The sequence below is a fragment of the Blennius ocellaris genome (genome assembly GCF_963422515.1).
Source record: "Blennius ocellaris genome assembly, chromosome: 8".
Classification (NCBI taxonomy): Eukaryota; Metazoa; Chordata; class Actinopteri; order Blenniiformes; family Blenniidae; genus Blennius; species Blennius ocellaris.
Genome location: NC_137657.1, coordinates 17491214 through 17514793, shown reverse-complemented (window position 1 = coordinate 17514793; position 23580 = coordinate 17491214). Strand labels below are relative to the sequence as shown.

Below are 23580 nucleotides of genomic sequence, written 5' to 3'. Positions count from 1 at the left end.
ATTCTGATATGTGAATCATAAAGTCGTTTTTGATTCACATATCTTTGCTTCACTGCTGTTTTCTTTGGGGGGGGGGGGGGGGGGGGGGGGATATTTTTCAAGTGTTAACACACAAAATCTAAAGATACAAGTCAAAAACATAAAGCACACATGTGGAGTATCTTCCTCTTGAATAAGCTGTTACCTAAAACATAAATCTATGCGTCGACAGCACATAAAAAACATTTTACTGGCCATAATTCACAGCTGGGCCTCTGCTAATTGCTCATAGCTGCAAGACTACAAAACCCATTGCTCCAAATATTAATTGACCTCAACCTCAGCTGTCACAATTTCACTGACCTGCTCTGCCAAACCATTAGTATCTTTTTCTGGTCCCTCATGAGAGTCTTCCACAGTTTCCTCTTGGTGCACAATGGTGTTACCATTCAGGATGTCGGGTGTCACGGGGGCGAGGCCGTTGATCTCACCCTCCTCAGGATTACTCACTGAGCTCTCCTGCACCGTGACGAAGTCTCCGTTGGCATGGTGGAGAGCTTCATCCTTAAATCCTCCATTCTCCACCACAACGGCTTCATTAGTATAAACCAATGAAGAGTCGATCTGCACGGAAACCGGGAAAAAAAAGCTGGTACAATCAGGATCACTTGAAGATCCTTTCAAAATAAGTCAGTGTGTCAGTGAAATAAAAAGATTTGCTAATATTTTTAATTCATGAGTACATTTCAGAACAGTTTTACAACATTTTTTGAGAATTGGTACTTTTACCAAAGTATTTTTACATTCATCCAGTATTTCTACACAGGACAAATGAACATCTAAACAGTCACATTTGGGGATTTTATTATTGGTGCAAAACAGTGTACAAGCGATTGTATTTCTGCATTTGTATCCAAGAGCACATACAGTATATAGACTCCCATTTACCTTGTTGGCAGCCAATACTCCTGAAGTGTCTGCCAGTCCTTTGTCAGGTGAAAAACTGCCTCTCTTTTTCTGAAACAAACAAAAAACGTATATATATATATATATATATATATATATATATATATATATATATATATATATATATATATATATATATATATATATATTGCTAGAAATATGCTATAAAAACACAGATCACATTGCATTTTTATGTCAACTTGTGGCCACATATTTGTGTAAATCTGAAGCTTGAACATCCAAATGTGAGAATGAATGAATGCACTTTGTTAAATTATATGAAGACACGTTTAGGTTCCAGTTCCCTGGCATCGTCTCTGGTCTTGTAACATTTACAGTTATTGTTTTGAACTTCAGTTTCTCCCTGCTGTCATTGTTATGATGTTATTTTTGTAGTGCCTATTTACAATACGTGAGGATGATCATTCTAATTTACACTGCCCCTTTTATGAATATGGGTTATATAAGAGTTTGTTGAGGAAGAAGCATCAGAGATGGCTATTTTTGTGATTCTAACCTGCAAAAGCAAATAAGCATTGGGATGCACACCACCAGCATCCCCACTGCTCCCACTGCAGAGCCGACCAGCAGGGAAAAGGTATGGATGCCTGGAAGGTTCAAACGGAACACATCAGCCTCGAAATGGAAGAAACAAATAGAAAAGCATCATAATGCATTGTGTGTTTTTCCACCTAGCTGAGTTTCACTGGCCGACACGTTGAAAGCAAGACTGCCGGAGCCCAGTGAATTGGAGCTGAGGCAGATGAGGGAGGGCACGTCTTCACCCACACGGTACAGGGTGATCAGACTCCTCAGGGCCACACTGCCCAGAGAAACCTGTCTGATTGGGATGTCAACAGAGTGATTGACAGCTTCTCCAGCCAGTTCCCACACAAAAGAGGGAGGTGGGTTTGCCTGGCTGTCACAGGAGCAACGGGTCTGGGATAGAATTCTGACACAACGGGAGGAAGGCAGGATCTCTGGAGCAACTGACACAGAAGGAAAACGATTATTTGAATATGCTCATTCATACTTTTTTGGGGGGGGGAGGAAAATGCCATAAATATTGAGAAACTTACATATAACATCAACACTGACGGCGTGCGAGTCAGCGGCTCCATGGACGTTCAAGGCTTCACAGTAAAACTGATCCTCTGAGAGTTTGCTCACGTTGAAGGTGAAGTCTCGCTCAGAGCCCACCACCTCCTTTTCGTGGCCAGCCACCCTGAACCAGGTGAAATTACCTGCTGCTGGACTGGCCATGTTTGAGCAGGTCAGAGTCACAGAGGTGCCGTCCACCACCGGGCCAGAGGGGGCTGCAGACACGGTGGTGTTTTTCGGGGGATCTGGAAGAAATAAATGAACTGTTATCCAAATTCCATTGCTCACAGATTCAGCCTTGAAAAGTCAGAGGCTAGAGAAGATCATCAAATAAAGAAACAAGGAATAAACTGCAACTGACTTCAGATGAAAACTCACAGTGGATTTCTTGTCTTTTCAATAACCTGCTGTCGCATCTTTATCTTTTAGGTTTGGATTTTATATTTTATTGCGAACTGAAGCCACACAAAACATCCCTACATGAACTGACACACATGGAGGCACAGCGAGGCTCAGTCATGACGGACTGACACAGAAAGGTTTTTTTAAATTGAAGTCACGCAACATGACAATACTTGACTGTCTGCCATCCAGACACTGTGAGCAAATCTTGGCCCTCGCTCATGTTTGGGTAAGCAGAGCTGAATATACAGTAGAACCAGATTCAGAACATGAGCCGCTTGGAAATGTACAGTTCTGCTGTTTGTTTTCAGTGTGACTCAACGTCTTCTGTGTCGTTGAATGAACTTACACTGGACGTCCAGATGGACCGACGCTGACGTTTCCTCTCCCAGCTCATTTTTGGCTGCACAGTGGTAGTCTCCACTGTGGCTGGGGTCAAGATTGTATATAACCAGGACAGATCCAGGCTCATTGACCTCCTCATCAGCTCTGTACCAGGTGTAGTTGGTGACCGGCGGGTTGGATCGGCTCCTGCAGAGCAAAGAAACTGAACTCCCCTCCACGATCGGACCGTCGGGGTCCACAACTACTGCCGTTTCCTTTGGAGGGACTAGAAAAGAAAATAACACAACTCAGTCTGTGTTAGTGACCAGTGCTCAAAGCTTCCTCTTACTTACACTGTATGTCTATCTGAGTGATGGAGGAGTTCTGGGCTCCATATTTGTTGCTGGCCGTGCAGTAAAACTGGCTGTCCACTTCTGAAACAGTGGCTGAAAGCTTCCTCTGACTTCCAACCTGCTCTCCAGCCAGGTTGTACCAGCTGTAGCTGTCCACAGCCGGGTTTGCATCAGTGTTGCAGGTCAGAGTTACCAAGCTGCCCTCTTGAACAGGCCCAGAGTGACTGACCGACGTGTTATTTGGAGGATCTGGAAGAGAAATCTTTCATCAAATCATGTTCAGTACCAGTTTTATGTGAACCATAGAAGCATGAAGTTGGAGCTCATTCCAGGAGAAATCAGATAAAAGGCAACATACACCTTCAATATTTTGCTTCTTGATCTAACACACGTTGGCCAATAATGGCCATTAACCTCACTTGCAGAGAAGAAGCCAAGAAAGAATCTGTGCATGCAAAGTTCACACAAAACTGAAAAAGGTCACTGATCACGTTCATATTAAACTCTCAGCAGAACAAGTCCAAGCGTTACCAACACCTGCGTTCCGACAGGGTAAAATTATTACCATTTCATTCATAATGCACTAGGAGACAAACATTTTCAATTAATTGCATATTTACATGTTGGTACATCATTGAGAATGGCTGGGATAAAATATATAACATGGATCAGCATTGATTTGACCCTTTGAAGAAATATCGAGAAAGGGAGAATTTCAACACTGAGGTTTTGCAAAAGATCACTTCAGTTATGAAATTTTATCGTGTTACTTCATAGAGTTGAATGGTGATAATACATTGGAAAGTGTAAAAATGACATTGTGTTTCACAGTTTAGATTACAAATAAGGCTGGAAAAATGTCCCTGGATGGTTAATAAAAATGAAACAAAAATCTTTCACCATCCTGATCACCACATGGTACCAGTGTACTGCAAAACAGCTGATTTAAACTTAAATTGCTTTTAACTTTTGAATTCAATGTTAAAGAAACACAAAAAAGCTGTAAGTGTCTTTAAAGGGTTGCTTTCCCCATCTGTAGTTCATAGCGTTTTGTTGTTCATAATCAGAGGATAATCAATGGCAAATGTGTTTTTTGTCACACATGATTTCATTCATTAATCGATCCACCTGCTATATGGTTTATAATCAGTGACTCGAGGAAATCCCTGCTGGCTGTTGTTGAAGGCAACTTGAACTAATCCTCCACAGAGCAAACACAGAGCCAGACAACCACACACTCTCACATTCATAACTAAAGCCAATTCAAAACCAAAACAAATGTATTTGAACAGCAGGAAGAAGCCGGAGTACTCATGTAAGCTACGCACAGACTCAAACGTCAACCAAAACATCTGATTGTGTGATTAGATGTTTAGATATTTCTGCTAAACCGAAACAACAAAAAGCCAGAGAAGTGACATAAAGATCCTCACAGAAGACCTGCAGGGTCAGACTCTTTTCATACACGAGGTCGCCGTTCCCAGCCTGCCGGTTGTACAGAGCCCTACAGGAGAGCCTCTGTCCATTGTGGAGGTACGAGGTGGTGAAGTTCATCACAGAGCTCACGGTCTTCGCTTCAAGAGTCTCCTCAGTGGCTCCCACACTCGGGTTCCAGGTGAGAACCGGGGGGAGAACAGGACAGGGAGTCACGGCCGAGCAGGTCACCGTCACCTGCGTTCCTTCTTCCACCTCCAACTTGGACGGAGTCACAGTCGGTTTAGGAAGCGGGTCTGAGGAGTCAAACCGGAAAGAAGAGCATGAGTGAGTGAAATCCTTTTTTTTTTTTTGCCATTTGAATTTGGGTTTTGTTCGAAGAACAGCAGTGGAACAAACTCTGAGTGGTGATCAGGACACTGGTTTGGAAGTTGAACTTGAGCGAGTTGTCACACTGCAGTCTGAAGTAGTAGTTATCATAGTGGTTGGACGGCAGGCTGTTGAAGACGGTGGTGCAGTCCTTCTCACGCAGAATTCCGCTCAGGTTTCCCTGCAGGATGTTCAAGTTGGCGCTTGCTCCGGCGAGGCTGGAATCGAACACCTGCGTGCGGCTCCAGCTTCCCCTTTTCCAGATGGCTTTACATGAGTCGTCCAGGTGTTCGTCCCACTCCGAGGGGATGCTAAAGCTGCAGGGGATGACCACGCAGGAGCCACCGAGGCCTTCGACCGTCTGTGGCATGACCACTCGCCACTGCTGGCATGACACGCCTGAGGGGAAACCACACTGGAGTCCATACTGCAGCCAAAGGCTTGACAAGCAATTGACACAGTATGTAATAAAATAAATCATGAAGGATTGTTCTATTTTAGTAAGATGGCAGCAGTGAGGGTGGAAATGCAGCAGCTAACAAGGTTCCTTCATTTCAGACTTCTTAACTAACGCACATCTGACTTAACGATGATGATACTCTTATTTAATTATTCAACCTCATTTGAAATTTTTGTTTAATGGTCACCACACACGGCACAGTGTGTGGTGACCAAAACTAGCTCATGGCCTCTGCCTTAAACTACAGTTATACAAGAACTCAGAAAAAGAAAAGAAAAATTCCCACTTTAAGCAAAACAGGCTTTGTTTGTAAATATATTTATACATTTCTAAATGGAAAATGTTGATTTAACTTTGGAAGCTGATAGACTTAACATGGGAAAAATAATTCACCTCAAACACACTTGTGGAATAAAGACTTATCATTCTGCTTCAGATAAGAAAGTAAATTAACTTCAAAAAACCAAACTTAGGACCCTGTATGTCAATATCAAAGGAGTGAGAAAGCATGAATAATTAGACTTTTTTTTATAATCCAAAAACTAATAACACATAGATACTAATAAGTATTCTCTACTGGAGGCACCTCGGGTTTATTATTATTATTGTGATTATTATTGATTTACCTGTGTCATGTGTTGTGTCTGTGGGAGTGCATAGGTTCATGTACTTCATTTTGATGCATTGAATTAAGATGTTATTGACATGAAAACAAATAGCCCAACAAATGCCATTGGGAAATTTAAAGGTAATTTTTGCAATAATCATCAACGCTGACGATGCATCTGAAACATATCAGAGTAACTCACCTTGGAGAAGGCAGCACAGGAAGAAAAGCTTCATAAGGCCTGTCATGCTTTTCAGTCAGGTCAGTGTCTGCAAAGAGAAATACTGCACAAAGAGAACAAAACATTTCAACTTCAAATTTTTTTCTCCTTTTGCTTAAATCTTTACAGCAAGGCTAAAGACAACAACAATTTTCAACTGTTTTTTTTTTTTTTGCACATTTAAGCAATATAGAAGTGCAAAAATTGATCAGAAACATTAAAGCACAGAAGTGGATCTTTTATTAACATTAATAGATAAATATGTAAAATAATAATGAATAATCACATGCATCGTAGAATATCATAACCGAATAAACAAGTTTGATTTAAAAACGTGATTTAAAGTGAAATGTCCATAAGATGGTCCAACAGAGGTCATTTTAAATATTATAGAAATAGAAACTCCTTCAACATACAGATTCTTTCTCTTCTGGAAAATATGGAACTTGTTTGGAAGTTAAACACAAACTTCCTGAGCCAAGCCAAATTCATCCATCTAACATGTTTCAAAATCAATTAATAATTAGAAATAAAGGTTTTACCAGCATTGAAGGGTCGGTGGTAGAAAGTCTGTGTGTCTGCTAGTGTGTGTGGATGTCACACTCAGCCGTTGTACGAGGTGTCTGGGAGGGAGGGGCTTTCGGCACGACAACAGGGGTTTCATACACTCTGTGCCTTGCTCGATTCACAGGCTAAATCACACAGATAATTTACAAGCACAGAACATTTTTTAATGAATGTTTAAATTTTAATAATGTGCAATATAACTTGTAACCTGCATAAAAAAACTATTTATAGCTCAGATTCCCTCAAGTGACTTGCATTTATTAAACGTGTGATGGTATGTTTCAGTTCCACGACTCATTGGAGGATCATATAATATGCAGACTTTATTTTGGAAGCTTAAAGCCAGATGCCGTTGACTTCTGTGTTTGTGAGTTAATTTCAAGACAATTAATATAAAATGCAAGCATTAGAGAAACATGATGAGTCTTAGAGAGACTATGTAATGGAATGAGATTAAATTGTCACAAATTCTGTGGGTCAATGAGCCCAGGCCCTTTAGGGCTGTGTATTACTTAATTTTAATCGCCAATTCTCAAACTTGCTCCTCCCAGCAATCAAAAATGGTTGCATCATTTTAACGTTGTGTGATTCTCAAACATGTTTTTTAAAATTCATATTTACTGTGATGAGCCTTTTTCCAAAAAAACATATAAACAGAGTAATAAAAGACAACTTAAAAGATTTTTCATGAGTAAACATTTAATAGTGCATTCACAAGTGTACTTTCTCATGTATTTCCAATATCAAACCCCATATAAATCTTAAAATAATAAATAACCTTTAAAACTGTATGTACAATCTGCCTGAGGTGAAAACACTGACATAAGATGACACCATGTTCATGGAAACGCATGAAAATATGAAGCAATCTAGTAATAAAAATTGTAGCCACAGTGTTAAACCTCATCGTTTCACTGACAGTCCACATGAACTTCATGATTCATGACTGGGTTTGTGTGGTAGATTGTGCAACATTGTGCTGTTGCGCACGCCAGCGGTCATAGTGTTTGGTCATAGGTAGTGAACTTCAGCTTTGTGATTCTGTCCGGTGACCAGCAGGGGGCGGTCCGACTCAGAGAGTGTAAACCTCATAGTAACAGACATCCAGTGTGCAGGCTGCTGAGTGAAGCTGCAGATGGTTTGCTCATGGTGGAACCTTAACGGCCATCACCCGGAGGGCAACAACCCCCATCCGCTATGTTCAAACATATCCGGCGTCACCGAACATGGCGACTCCGCCTCCTTTTATCTACGAGTCCAGGTCACAATGAGCCACAGGTGTCTTCAGACAGCTGAGAGTGAGTGTAAGGCAGCTTCAGTTGTCTCACAGTCAGAGGTCAATAACGGCTGTGCTCATCTGTCGCCGTGACGATGACATCCATCCATATCCGCATGGACACTGGATTTGTGGCCACCAGGAAGAAGAGACGGTCGTACGTCTTCACGCAGAACGTCAGACTGGGCCGCGGAGACTGAGGAGCAAAGGCAAGGTCACGTTTTAAGATTTGAAGAAGCAGCTTGTTGAAAACAGTAAAGGATTTCTCCAAGATGATAATGGATTTCATCAGTTCATCAGAATCTCTTTTCTTAATGTGCAAGCGGCCATATTGGGTAACCTCCACATTTCTCTCTCTTCCAACTCAAGAGTGTTAACAGTCAGGAAAATACATGAATTTAGCTGGTACTGGTTTACAAATAACACAATATATTGTTATATTGACTTTAAGAAGGCTGTTGTGTTTTCAGAAAGTTATCTCGTTTAGTGTGGGGTTTTTTTTTTCCGCTTCAGCTGTGAATCATGAATAAAATCTTCAAATATACAAAACACTGGCAGAGATTCTGAAATTTTTTCATGAGCTCTGCTGCACATCCGACAAATGTATGTTCCTCACGCATTCCAGAGTATTTACATGAAAAATAATCAGGCTTTCAAATGGGAACACATTTTATCTACAGGAAAAAAGATAAAAAGGTTTGCTACAGTGTGTGTGTCAATTACTATGTCACCATCAGTGTGACGCCGACACGTACTGACAGCTGTAATCTCGAGACAGATACTGCAGTTTGTAGCTTACAAGTTCACACATTTCTGTTTTCAGAGCTTCAACAATCACTCATGATGATTCATTTTCTACTTCATGGGGAATCAAGCTTAATGGAAATCAATTTTCATCCATAAAATACATGACAAATGTCACAAATGTTATATAATTATTGAATAGAGGCAGCAAATCAATCTGTGGAGTAAAGTCGAAAGATTTCTCAAGTACACAAACCTTGATTAAGAGTATCAGAGAGTAAACGTCTGCACTTACAGAGGCAGCTGTGCGGAGGTGGTCGTAATAAACTTCTTCAATGGCCTGAAAGTAGATGACTCCCTTTAACTTCCTCTCATCACAGTCTGCAGCAGGAGAGAGAAATGGAGGGGAATACTTGCTGTTAATTAAACAAACTGCTCCATTGTTAAACTAAAATGTCTTCTTATTTTAACTCTCCATTTTCTATAATGAAAGCGGTAGAGAACTGGCAGATGATGGAAACTTGAAAGCAATATTCATGCAGCAAGTCCAGCCCGCCACACAGAAGCCTTTTATTTTTGTCGAGACACACACACACACACACACACACACACACACACACACACACACACACACACACACACACACACACACACACACACACACACACACACACACACACACACACACACACACACACACACACACACACACACACACACACACACACACACACACACACACACACACACACACACACTCAATCCTCCAGCCAGTCTAACCTGTATAGTAGGCGAGTCGTTTGTGGTCCATGTCGAACAGAAACCACCTCTTCTTCCAGGTCTTCACCCTCCCCCCTCGTTTGGTCAGGAAGCCGGCGCAGCGGCGAGGCGTGAGCCGCAGGTCAGTGCAGGCGACCACGCCGTGACCCAGAGACTCCACATGGGCTCGCAGGTCAAAGTTCGTGGAGAGGAAGAGGGGCAGGCTGCACTGCTGGAAAGACAGATGGGGGTTTTGAACGAGCTTCCAACGAGCCGCCTCATTTTCCATGGAGACAGTGGAAATGCTGTTAGCATTTCTGGCTTTCCAAAATAGCCACACTTATTTTTTGACCATGAAACAGAGCATATACACAAAGATTGCTGGTGCTTGTGCAGAATTTGGACGATCTACAAAACTTCTGCTTGACTCTTCTCATAATATCAACAAACATTTGTTTATTTTTTTCATGTGTTTTGATAAATCATTTCTTAAATCATTGATTATTAATTTGAGATGATGTTCAGTTTGATCATGCACACAGACAGCCATTGCATTGTTTTTAATTGACCTGTAACAGGTTCTAAACCTATAATGGATAAAGTCCCACATGAAACTTGCACTTGTGTTGAATGTATTGTATTTTGGCAGAGGTTGAAGAAGACTTCATGCTCATCTACCTTTTTCTCTATACAAAAGGTTCTTTGAGGCTAACAAGCAAAATGAAGGGCTATTTCACTACGAACTTCCTGACTAATCAGTTTCAAATCATCTTTATACTGAATGCTGTGTTTAGAACAAGCCCTCATGACTTAGTATCAGATTCTCAGTAAATGAGGCTGATCAAAGAATACTGTTGCCGCTGGTGACCAAATGGCCAAAACTAAAGAGCTGAACAAGAGTAAATTTGTGAGATAATTTCCAGTAATGGTAGCCCAATCCATCAAGACTGGCTGTGTTCTTCGTGTTGTTTTCTATATGGAACCCTTATTGAAAATACTTTGCACGACCTGGGTTAAGGATGTTTTGTTTTTTGTTTTTTTTATGAAAAGTTAAATTGTAAACTCCGACTTTCTGAAGTTTTGAATTTTACAATAAAACATTATGGGTTTTACACATCACAAACCAGTGCCTCAAGGCTAACCGCTAACTCAGCACTGACCACAGCCGCATTGCATTGTGGGTAATGTCAGCACCAGGATTTCTCAAGAAGAATGCCTGGGCTGAACAGATGAGCCACAACAGTTTTGATAGTGTCTCATAGTCGTCCTTTCTAAGAGAAACATGCTCTCAGGGTCTTAACACCGACTCCAAGTCTGCATTTCATTCATACTTCTGAGGAATTTGGTGAATAAACGGCCTTTGGCTCCTCTTTGGTTGGTTCCGGTTCTGGTTCTGGCCTTCGAGGTGTCTCTGATTCTTCTGGCTCTGTTCTTAGAGAGTTTTGTTCCTTTTGTCTTTTGTCTTCCAACAGCAGCAGCCGTCGCTCCTCCTAAGTAAACACACGTATTGAAGAAAGTTATTACTAATCAATGTGATAACCATTTTCAGGGTAACAGGCATAATTCATACACTTCTCAAATGGGTGGAAGTATTTGAAACACATTATTTGGTAAAAACATTCGAAGTTGAAATCAGGACACAGAAGTACAATTTCTTTGTGCTTTTCTTTGGACATGGCCGCACATGTTTCCATCCTGGCATAAGTGCGAGTTGAAGACATGCAGGACAGAAGCCCATACATCTGCCGGCTGTTTTCCGGGACCATCATGTGCGAGTCCAGTGGGTGTCAGCGACTAGACAGCCGTGTCTAACGCGGTGTGTCGTTGATGATTAGAAGCGTCGGCGAGTGTTTCCCACGGCAGGTGACTCACCCTCTCTCTGAGCAGCCTCTCTCTCTCCGCCTTGGCTTCCCTCAGTTTCCTCTCGATCTCTACGAGATCTAAAAGGCACGGGCTAAGAGAGGGAGAGAAACGGAGTTCAGATTCAGATTCAGATTCAGAAAACTTTATTGGTCCCAAAGGGCAATTCATTTGTAGAAGTGATTGTGTGATTCACAGAGGGAATCACACAATCAGTCATTAATCAGGCGGGTCCAGTTGAGAAAAACTGTTTCACAAGTGAAAGAAAGTAGAATGAAACCTCAGAAGTCAGCTTGAGGCCACACACACACACACACACACACACTGTACATTATGGGTTCATATGAAACTGCATGTGACAATACACACAAATCACATTCAAATTTAAATGCCCCACAATCTATTTTTAAGACTACGAACAACCTTGTCTCACATTGCTTCACAGTAAATGTATAACATTATTCATACCTAATAAGACAATAAACTGCATTATCTTTCCAGAGTGAAGGCTTTAGCCCTTTTCGCCATCATCAGCTGAGATCAGCTCTGTAGCTCTGACTCAGATGAAGAGAGTAAATAAACCGAGTTAAACAAATTGATGCATTTTTACCAGAACAGTTACTAACCAGTTACTGAATCCCTTTTGGAAAGAAATAGCATAGAACTATGACTCAAACTGTTGGCCCACAGATTCTGGGTGTGCTCATTTTTGTTTTTACTCACAGAGAAAGTGGTTTTAATGGAGCGGTTTAAGCAGCAGGCTTGTTTACTGTCTGACTGAGGACAATTCAGGCCTCGGGTCCCCGGATCTTAAAAAAAAATGACTGCATCCAGTGGAGAGTTATGAGAACCACCAGAAATACTGGAAACAGGACAACTCCATCATATCGCGTGCCACATTGCCCTCAACTTTGATTTGCTTCACAAATGAAAGCTACTAGTATACAAATTTCATCTTTAATAAGGACAGCTGGTCCAAACTATGAAGTTTAATCTAAAGTTAAACAGCCTCTTAAATTAATAGTGATCCCATTTGACATTCTCCACAACTTTACCCTAACCCTCTAATCCTAACCATATATCTTTCCAATAAAACTAAATACAAATAAGCTAATTAAAATTAAATGTTTTCTCAACTGGTTGTAGAATAGTTTCAGTAAAAGTAAAAGTCACAAGTTAACCCTGAGAATCTAAACTGAACAGCAAATAGCACTAATACTCATAGCCTACAGGAGAGTGAAAGACAGCTGTAGTGAAAGACAGCTACTACAAATCGTTAGATTGTCTTCGCATAAACCCCCCCCCAAAAAAACCACCAGGAGTGTGAGATAGTGAGCTGACAGGTTGAAGAAAATCAAAAACAATTTGAGCCACATTCATCTGCACAGATATACAGTGACAGGTATTTTACGTTACACTTTAGTTTCCTAAGAAAGGAAAACTAAATTATTTACATTTACAATACATTTTGGAAAACGTGAATCAAAGATTTACACTTTCAGAGTGTACTTGTGTTTTTTGCACTATGGCAAAGAGGAACTTTTGAAGCAATCATATTTCTAGGTTATTCAATTAAGATCAAATCAGACCGTTTGATGACAATGCATCATACCATCAATAAAACCTAAATGATCTGCTTCCTGGTTTCTTATTGACACAGGATTCAGTTTAAAGCACTACTGATGCATTGGACACGTCATGTTTAAGCAAAAGATGAATACATCACATTATGTGTCCTAAACAGGGTCACCAACTACTTAACAGGGTTATTTTCTCAAAAGTCGTCTCCAAAAGTGAGGTGGTTTTATATTTTGACAAATGTGACCTATAGAAGACAGGTGAAGATGTGTCATGAAATAGGACTTCATCAAGATGCAAACCTTAGAAAATGTGGAGTCTGAAACAAAAAGCATCAGAGAACATCTCAACTATATACATGGATCGGGAGAAAATTTGAATATAAATTTCAGCTACATTTAATTGGTGATCATGTAAAAGTGACGAATGCAAGAATGAAAATGATGAACAGCAACATAGTCCAGATCGGTAGCTTCAAACCTTTTTTATTGGAGCAGCTCTTCAATCCTCTTTGACCAACATACTAAAGCTGCACGTTTTTTTCGGTCTGCTGGAGTTTCTAGGAAGTTCATCTAATTGCTTCTTTTTTTTTTTGGACACATGTAAATCTAAATTCAACCTCAGAGCAGGGGAAGCATGAGACCTCTCGCTTTGGGAACGACTCGTCTAGAAGACAACTGAAGTTATAACCTGTGTGACTTTTGCTTTGATAGTGTCGTGGTTGACGTTTAAGTGGCTGAAGAGATTCTAGTTGTTTTAATTCTCTCTTGTATGGTAAAAATAAGACTCTTCACACACTCCACATTGCTCCCGTCTCGGACTCCAAAACAAATGCGCTCTCACCTTACATTTGATTACAAACCAGTAAGTGAACCTCTAAAAGCCACCCTAACTTTAAGCCTGGGTAAACAAACCGTGAAGAGACTGACCTGGCAGCTCTGGAGCTTGTGGTGCTGTTGCACGGAGGAAGGAAACCTCCACCGTTGCCGACAGTCTGTCTGTGGCCGTTGCTGAGCCCGTTGCTCAGTCTATGGGGGGAGAGCGGGGAAGAGAAACCCTCTGGGGTCTGACTGTCAGGAAGCGCCCTCACAAACACTGCGAGGAAAGAAACAAAAGACAGAGGCAGACAAGGACATCATGTGAGATATGTACTGTATATATATGAGATGTGGCATGAGAGAATTCAAGGCGTTAACTCATATTACGTAAAGAAACGTCAGTTTCGGCATTCGGGAAGAGAATCAGAAAAGTACAAAGAAGTGGGACAAACATCTGACAAGACTTGACATGACCTGGTAGATCAGGCTACTGTGATATTCAGTGACAGATAGGTGTGTATGTGAAAAATGAATACTACGGGCGCTTCTCTGGCTCATCCGGTCGGGAAGGCAAATCTTGCTTTCTGCCAAAGTAACAGCAAGCAGCTAACTCCACTGACACACCTTCCATTTAACTGAAAGGCAGGGAGCTGAGCAAACAAACGGTCAAAACCAGGACGGGAGAGCATGGAGAGCATGTTCGCTTTAACACAAACCTCTCAGATCAAACAATTAAGAGCACAATGGACAGAAAAAGGAGGCTGATAGAAGCTCACCCTGTGCTGAGAGCGGCCTGTCGCTTAGCCTGTTGTGTCGGTTTGAGCTCCGTCTTCGAGGCAAACTGGTGGTTTCTTTGCATGATTCCTAAAAATAAAAGGGAACAGTGTCACCAAGTACTTTAACAGTGTACTTAATTCAAGTTTAAGAACAAACATTTGACTCTTTTCAACCTCTCAAATGTCTACGTCTGTTTGTTTTCTGATAACAAGCTGCATTTCTTTGGGTTTTGATCTGTCAGTCTGATGCACACACACACACACACACACACACACACACACACACACACACACACACACACACACACACACACACACACACAAACACACAAACACACAAACACACACACACACACACACACACTAAAGATCACAACACTTAATTCTGGAATATATGTGCTTAATGTTTCCAAGCTTCTTTTAACAGTTCCATTCATAATACAGCTGGTAATTAAGAATATACTCAATAGCATGAATGTAAATGTTAGTTGAACCTTTATTCTAAACAGGTGGTGTATGTACTGACCTGAGGAGGTTTGTGGACAGTCAGAGGGGAGAGTGACATCATGCAAGGAGCTGAGCTGGTGATGTTCGACCAATCAGTGAGCGGCTTCTTGTCTTTGAGAACCTGTAGGACCAGATTCAACTTGTAAAAATCCAGAGCTTTAAAAGAAAACGAGTTAACGAACACAGGCCGTAATTTCCGCCGACGGTGGGAATCAGTAGAAACAGCGAGCAAAAAGTCGTGGAGCTCAGAAATACCACATTGAGCCGTGAATGAAAAACACAGGGAAGGATTGTGATGAGTTTAAAACTTATCACAGTCTCATTATCTTCCCCTCTTCCCCTCCCTCCAAGTTTGACTCACCAACACATGAGCAATTCAGCCAGCGCATGCAGCCCGCCGTTTAACCCTCGCCTACCTCCTCTACCACTATCACATGCTGACAGGAGACATGTGGATGTTTCAAAGCTTTTACACAACAGTTGCTGACTCTTAGTTATTGTTCTCTCTAATATTTCAAAGCATAAAATCTGATGAGATGCTTCCCCTTTTTAATTTTTTGTTACAGTGTGGTCTAATCAGATTCATTTTTAACACGCTCGCTACGATAGAGTCGATTTGCCTGAAGGCAAGACCGTCTCTATCCACCAGTTCAATACACATCTGTCAGAATTAAATCACATTTTACTCACAGTCATGTTACAGTAGTCCACAGTTGGCCATTTTGCCTGACATTGTCTTTCATACTACAACTCGCGTTTCCTCCCCCCCGAGCTGTTTCTATTGTCTGATTCATAAGAGTACTGGAGTAAATATAAAGCCAAAACATTTACAAGTCACACAGCTCTACATAAGTAAATTTTTTCAGCTCACCGCTCACTGCAAGGATGTGAAGCCTCTCCCAGCTCTGTCTCTCACACTCACCCACACACACTCAGGCATTAACAGCTGCGGCACCCTCGCTCACACTGTTTACTCCTCCCTCCAGCTCTCTCCCTCCCTCCCTTTCCATATCCGATTTACTCTTTCCTTGATCAGATCTTCTCGCTGGCTCATTTTAGCCGGCGTTGTCAAAGACATTCCCATCAAAGACAAATCACTGGCTGAAGCTGCAGCATGGTTTAATTAGGGACCGGGTAAAATGCATACTTTAGAACAGAATGTATTGAAAATATACACAGAAAACACATGAAGAGAGTAGTCAGTTCCTCAAATCTGCAGCCAAAGAATAGACCATGAATGCTGTGTGACATTAAATCGAGGCAAAAGGAAAGTAAAATGCACTATTAGATTCACAAGGATTAGTGGTCACAGGCATCTCCGTTATTGACTACTACTAATAATGGAGCAAAGAAAAAAAGAAAAAACAATCGCGATCAGTGGCATGGTTACATTGTAGATGTAATTTTATGTATATCATACTATTTAATTACAAATTTATCTATATTTCTCAAGTGATTTTAATGTAAATGGTGTAGATAAGTGTGCAGTTAAAAAAAAAAAAAAAAGGTTAAGCGCATCAAGCACAAGATTATCTGAAAGTAAACAAACCAGTATCCTTGAAACTAAAACATCCCGAGTATGATGATTCATGGGCAAGGTTGGGTAGTAACGGATTACTTGTAACGGCCTTACGTAATTAGGATACAAAGAAAATGCAACTGCAATCCGTTACAGTACATTAAAATAATGTGTAATCGATGGAATAAACTATAAATGCAGCAGTCACATGCGCCGTCCACTGCCATTGTGACACTTCCCAACCCTTTCAGGTCACAACACAGTGTGTTGTGACCTGAGACAGTGAGTCAGTGAGTGAGTGAGTGAGTGAGTGAGTGAGTGAGTGAGTGAGTGAGTGAGAGAGAGAGAGTTAGTTTTGAAAGTGTTTTGAAAAAGATGAGCACATTTTCTTGAATAGAAATTGATTTGAGGACTAACACTTAAATAATTGAAAGCTTTATTTGTCTTGTGGTTTTGATTCTTACCACAGTACCACAGCCTGTGAAAATGCATGAGAGAATAGGTGAAAGGTTCTGTCAGCAATGAATTTGTTGCACTTCAGAGGAACAGAAGTACTGGTGGGTTTTCTTACATACAGGATCAATATCGTGTGTCAAAATAAATGTATCACTAATAACAGGTTACAAGTATTTTTGCATATGTAAATGCTGAACAACATAATTATTGATTACCAAATCACCTTTATTCTTTGTCAAATGATAAACATATTCCAATGACAAGACCTCAAACTAATAGTAAAACCTGATAGCAGCAAGATGCAACCGTAAAAACTGTCCACTTTTTGTTTTTAAGACAAGACACATTAATATCAGTCCATATTTTGAGGGCGACTTGGTAAAAACATGCCCGCAGTAAAAAGCCTGCAACTTATAATAAAATCATTTTCCAGATGTTTATCAAAGGTCTGTGATGGCACATCGGACAAAATCTCGACCTTAATCCTTGGGCTACTAATCATGCAAGTTACAATAACTTATTGTTTTGACCCTAAAAAAGGGAGTAAGAACATGCTTTAGCATAAATTGTGTAAAGTGTACATTACTGTGAATTTTTGCCAAATATGCTTATTTGTATTAAAACAAATAGACCTTTTTTATTACATCAACCGTGTCTTTGTCTGACAGTAGTTGTGAAGACATCGTTGACCATACATTAAATTCTTTAGTCTCAGGACCTGGAGTGAGGCAGGTTGGATGACTGGCGTAATGGTCACAATGCGAGCGCTGCTACGAGCAACAGCTGCAAGTTGAATAACGATGCGATGATCAACATGACTCCAAAAGATGCACCAAAACAATAGTTCAAGCAGAATCCCTCAGGAGGTAAAACCAGTAACCGAGGTCATAACACCCACATCACACAACATAGCAGCTCATAGTCATGCAAGAGACAGTAGAAGCTTTTATTCTATAGGTAGATGTCTCAAAAGAGCAAAGTTTGATACGCTTATGTTATAACGAGGAGTCATTTACTAAACTGAAAGAATTTCCATAAATTACCCTGCATGCCGCAAAAGTGGCAATAAGGTAAATTTACACATCTATCCGATCTGAACAATATGAAACTGCTAATGTTTTGAGTAGGTTTTTTCATCATGACAACCAGAAAAATATGATACAAGATTAAACAAAATGTTTTGAAGTAATGCGCATAATCCAAAGTACCATGAACGTGTCATACCGTTTGGTTTGTGTGGATGAGTTCCCTCTTCTCTTTCCTTAAGCAGTTCAGCTCCCTCTCCTTCTCCCTCTCCATCTCTTTCAGCTGCCTCTCCAACTGCTGGACTCGCCCCTGAAAATTCACAGAGGGATTCCCATCAGAGCGGACAGCCATATGGTTTCTCTTCTTCCTCAAAAGAAATGTCATGTGCTGTAGTGGATTCATCCCCCCCCCCCCCCCCCCCCCGGCCAGCGTTCACCCAATTATTTCATTATGCTGAGAAAAAACGTGGAGTAAAAGTCCCAGATGCAAAGCCGAGATTGTCCCTTTAGGCGGGGCACAATGCAAATATAGCCTTTTTATTTTGCAATGTTAATGAGAAACACGTGACAACAGGGCATGGCTTGAAGTGTAACCCAAAGATACAATAGGAAATCCTGAAGAGGACCACTGTGACAGCCTGAGACACAAAGATATGGACACAAGAGGGAGGCCAATAGATGAGCCGAGTCAGTCAGCATCTCTCTCACACAATTCCAGTGTTCATCGCTTACTCTGGACTCCTCCTCCGACATACTCAGCCTAACTGAGAGACACTTCAACATTGTTTTTACATTTGTCTGCAAAAACGTAACGTAGGAACCGCTCCGCCAAAGCTTGAGCCGCATTTTGCCCCAAAGGCTCTCATGCTCAGGAGTGATTTTTTAATTTGTGTAAATACGGTACTATCATGATATTGTTGTTGTATAAGGCCATCATGATACTGTTGTTGTAAAAGGCATAACGTAAAAGGCATTTCAAGGCATAACATGTCTCGCGCCAGTCAGACGGTTTTCATTTGAAATATTTGTCTAAGATTTAATCTGATACCGTTTACTTTTTTAGAATAAGATGTTTATCTACTATGCACTTGCAATAAATTCAGTTAAAAACTGGATTCAGTTACAAAAATGTGTTTTAATAAAAATTTAGTACATCATTACTTCTCCAAAGTTTAACCGGAAAAACAATCCCAACCTCCCAGCTTTTTTTTCCCCCCGACTTATCCTAAAGCTCTCTGGTGCCTCCCAGGTTAAACCAGCCACAGCCCTTAGAAAACCACTGACTAACATGCATTAGATAAGAGTCTTCACTGACCTTTGGACACATGATGCAACAAACTGACTGTAAAAGTTTGTCAATAAAGCCTAAATTACAGTGTATTTCCTTCACCTTCTCAGCAGATTTTATTAAGCTTCTTTAATATTTCAGAATGATGTCATCTTACCCAGTCTCACTATTTGAAGGTAAATCAGACATTTATTAGAATAAGTGTTTTTATAATTTCTGCACAGTGTGCTTGAGGTCAGCACTCGACGCAGACTTTCCAGTCTGGTCATGGGCTTAATTTGCATGTGCTACCTGTGTGTGGGTGGGTTTTCTCCTCTCATAGTCCAAGAAGAAGTAAAGTTAATGGTTGACTGGATGTTGCCTGTAAATGGGAGTGTTTGTAATTCTCCTTCTTGTCGTGTTTCTCTGTGATGGACTAGCAATCTGTCTTCACTCATCGTCTGCTGGAATTGTCTCCAGCGTTGGACAAATTGAAACAGAAGATGGATGGATGCAATTCAGCAACCGAGTTGGAAGTCAAAAAGCTGAACTCGATGAATCACGAAGGACACAATAGATGCCAACGTTTTTAACAGTTTCCACCGCTCAGTGGTAATACTAACAATTAAGTACTATACAAGTACTGGCATGTTCCAATCTTCTTCAAATTACAATGGGAGCAGTGATCTGTGAGGTTTTTGTGGCTCACAGTTTAGGTGTCATTTGGACATGACAATCATTATCTTAGTTTTAACGGTTGGGAGCCTGTTTTGGTTTCTGTGCATTCAGAATGCCTGTTATGTTGCATCCAAGCAAGCTCACGCTTGCAACCACTTGTTTGAAGTACAGTGTGTTTACCCATGAGATAAGCCTTCGCTTCCCCACGCACAATTTCTTGCTACTGCTTATTTAACTGCACTAATAAAGCAAATGGAAAAGGCTACATGATGCGGTTAAAGCACACGACAATGACTTTCTTCTCCACTTCTCGTTTCTCCTCCTCTGCTTTAATTTTCTCTCTGATGAGAATGAGCTTAGCCTACAGGGTCATGTGACACAATCAGGGTGATTGTACGCAGCTCAGTGTTCATGCATGTGTCGCCATTTGAGCGGGAAAAGAAGAGGTTTGTGACGGTGTAGGTCAGCATCATGGAAAATCATTTAATGTAGCACCTCGTCAGTCAATGGCAATAAGGCATTCTAGTCCGACAAACAAGCCACAAAAAGAAAAACAGCTTCGGAGTCAGAAAACCAAAGTGGTGATGGTTTAAAGTGTAAAACGTGTTATGTTTTACGCGGAGGTGCTAATGCATGCTTTTATCTCTTGTCGAATTGACTATTGTAACGCCCTGCTCTCTGGTCTCCCCAAGAAAACTTTAGCACCACTACAACTCCTACAAAACTCTGCCGCACGAGTGCTGACGAGGACCAGAGGGCGGGCCCACATCACGCCTATTTTAAAAATGCTGCATTGGCTCCCCGTTCGCTTCAGGATCGATTTTAAGGTTATTTTACTAGTTTTTAAGTGTCTTAATGGTTTTGCACCCTCTTATTTATCCGAACTACTTTGATCATATCAACCCTCGCGGGCCCTGAGGTCCTCCGGCACCGGCCTTTTAATTGTCCCTCAAACGAGGACCAAGACTCACGGGGAGGCTGCGTTCAGCTCCTATGGCCCCCGTTTGTGGAACAGCCTGCCGGGGAACCTCAGGGCTGCAGAGTCCATTGAGGTTTTTAAAAAAGGGTTAATAACTCACCTTTTTAATCAGGCTTTTAACTGATTTTATACATGTATGTGTGTATATAGTTATGTATTTGATCAATGTATTTATCTACTTCTATTTATTTATTTATTTATTTCAGATAATTATCAAATTTTCTTTTTTATCTCCAGTGGTTCCTCTGGGGGTCACTACACTGGTGGTGGCCGGTTTTTGCCACTGGTGGAGCCGTCCCATGGGTTTCCCTGCCCGGGCACCTGGCAGGTCCCCCGCGTATGCGGTGGGATTGGCTTGTCTGCCCGGTTGGGGGGGGATCTGTGGGGCGGCGCCCCCTGTGGTCGGAGGTTGTGCCGCCCCCAGTGTGGATGGCCCAAATATGTCCCTTTCCTCACCTTAGTCCTCAGTGTCCTGCCATGTCTCCATATCACTAGGCATGTCTTCACCTATGGTGTGTGTCTGCATGTGTGCGTGTGTGTTCACCTGCTTTTTATTCATCTATTTTATCTTTGCACTGTTTTAAATTTTTGTGGAAGCACTTTGTGTTGCTTAATGTATAAAAAGTGCTATAGAAATAAAGATTGATTGATTGATTGATGTATGTGCAGCCAATGAAGCTAAGAGAATAAATGTGCGTAACACAATTGTATTCATGAGAGCTGAGAGCCCCTGTTGTGTTATCCACCTGCTGACTGACGTCACATGTCTGCACTGAAAGAGAATTTATGCGAGAGTAAACACTGACACCAAGCACATGACACGCCGATAAGCTACAGGCCTGTAAAGCCTGTCGGAGAGCAGCTGGGAACTTCTTTGGAAGGAAAAGTCACGCTTATTTACCTGTGCAGTGTTCACTGCGTGCTGCTGACATAAGGTTTCCTTCTCCAGCTCAGCTCGACTCGCTGCTTCCTTCTCTTTGTCCATCTTGCTTTCCTGCTCCTCGTCGACGCCGCTCTCTTGCTCCAGAACACGAAACTCCCAGTCGTCGAAGGCCCGGACCGCTGCTTCCATCGCCTCTTTCTCCTGCAACACAGAAAAACACATGACTTTCCTGTACTTTCTTTATCCAAAATGCCCTCTTATAATTTCACAGTTCCACTCGGAGCTGAATTAGATGTAGGGAAACTGTTGACCATTATCAACAACAAATTCTGTCTATTCGGAGTTGTCAAAGACTCAACCTCTGAATGCTTTTTCCACAATAAATGATAAGATCCTTTTAGGCAGTGATGTCTATATATTAAAGATGGGAGCTAGTACCTGTCGGTTTGAATCCCTGGACTGGAAAGAGATTCAAGAGGGGAAAAATAAAGCCCATTGTATTATCCAAACAAGTCAAAAACACCATGGACCGTTGAGCAAGATCCTACAGTACATCCCTGTATGTCCCGGTATGTGTGGTTCAAAAGTTGAGAATAGGATGGGTAATTTTCCCAAAAAGATCAAGAAGGTAGCCACAATCCCAGTGAAATGATCACTCCATAAATCAATTAATGACACTGTTTAATGAGTTTTTGACTGCTGGATGGACACAATAAATGATACAATACAAATGTGAAATTGATTAAAGCATTTTTTGTTAGATTATGATTGAATCCAGTTTTTGTAGAAAATAGGCTCCTCCAGTTGTTTATTTGTCTTCTGTGTGTCACTATTTTGATGCAGGGCAAAGAACAGAGTAACAATCACATTCACTACAAAACCATGTTTTTGTTCTGTAGGAGAAAACCTGTGCACACAGAAAGTTTATTCCCCACTGTCAAGCCCCTCTTTGTGCGCACATATATTTACTCTCAGGTTTTTAGAATGTATATATGTACTGTAATTATTATATACATTTAAATGTTATACTTATTTATTATTCTATTCTATGTATTGCTAATTTCTCCTCTGTGTTGCTCAAAGCTGTAAAGAATTTACCTCTGGAATTAATAATGTATTCTATTTAATTTGAATATGGAAACTGCACAGGAAAAACACAGTCAAACCAGAGTGAAGCAGAGCTCTTACATTAGTGCATGACACCACAGTGAGGCCCAAAATGGGGTCATAAAGATGTTTAACTGCAGCTTAAATCAAGAAAAACTGCATTACTCCTGCCACTATTATTCAAGCTCGTACAGAAGGAATTCTCTCCAAAAAAATAATTCTTTGAGGTTTTTCTGAAGCCTTGGTAAAATGGGACAGGTATACTTGAGAAAGGTTTTAACTACTTGTAATTACTCAAATAGAAAGACAATCAGAGTTGAGGGCATTCTGAAAATTTTATATAAATAAATGACAGCCAATTAATACCATGTACTGCATATTAATACTAGCTAACATACACGTGTTCCTTCAACATGTACAATACAGAATAAATGAGGTTCTCCATTATTATTTTTTTCAGAAACCTGATCTCATATTAAGTGGCACTTTTATTAGTATGAAAACTAATGTTAATGTTTGAGTATCCAATAAAATGGTCTTAATAACACTGAGAAAATTATATATTC

The 23580-nt window shown here is 40.9% G+C and overlaps 2 protein-coding genes across 3 annotated transcripts in view; both read right to left on the bottom strand.

Annotated features, from left to right (window-relative positions):
• Positions 1-303: 303 nt before the first annotated feature.
• Positions 304-5298, bottom strand: LOC308133216 (B-cell receptor CD22-like; the record flags this gene model as incomplete). The annotated part of the gene is made up of 8 exons (XM_080500517.1): positions 304-603; positions 1495-1553; positions 1638-1934; positions 2025-2291; positions 2798-3058; positions 3126-3374; positions 4559-4855; positions 4959-5298. 8 exons carry the CDS (start codon positions 5296-5298, stop codon positions 304-306), a joined length of 2070 nt encoding a protein of 689 aa, XP_080356643.1.
• Positions 5299-7469: 2171 nt separating this feature from the next.
• phldb3 (pleckstrin homology-like domain, family B, member 3) overlaps positions 7470-23580 on the bottom strand; it is a 29440-nt gene continuing 13329 nt past the window's right edge. The window contains exons 8-17 of one of the 2 annotated variants that reach the window (XM_080500782.1): positions 21926-22108; positions 18300-18410; positions 15120-15221; positions 14594-14681; positions 13929-14094; positions 11434-11515; positions 10893-11051; positions 9583-9793; positions 9098-9183; positions 7470-8254 (exon numbers count right to left, since the gene is read on the bottom strand). In XM_080500782.1, the coding sequence (XP_080356908.1) occupies positions 8120-8254; positions 9098-9183; positions 9583-9793; positions 10893-11051; positions 11434-11515; positions 13929-14094; positions 14594-14681; positions 15120-15221; positions 18300-18410; positions 21926-22108 (1323 nt within the window). In that variant the 3' untranslated portion in view covers positions 7470-8119. The remainder of the gene's footprint in view (positions 8255-9097; positions 9184-9582; positions 9794-10892; positions 11052-11433; positions 11516-13928; positions 14095-14593; positions 14682-15119; positions 15222-18299; positions 18411-21925; positions 22109-23580) is intronic. The other variant, XM_080500783.1, reaches the window with a different exon arrangement.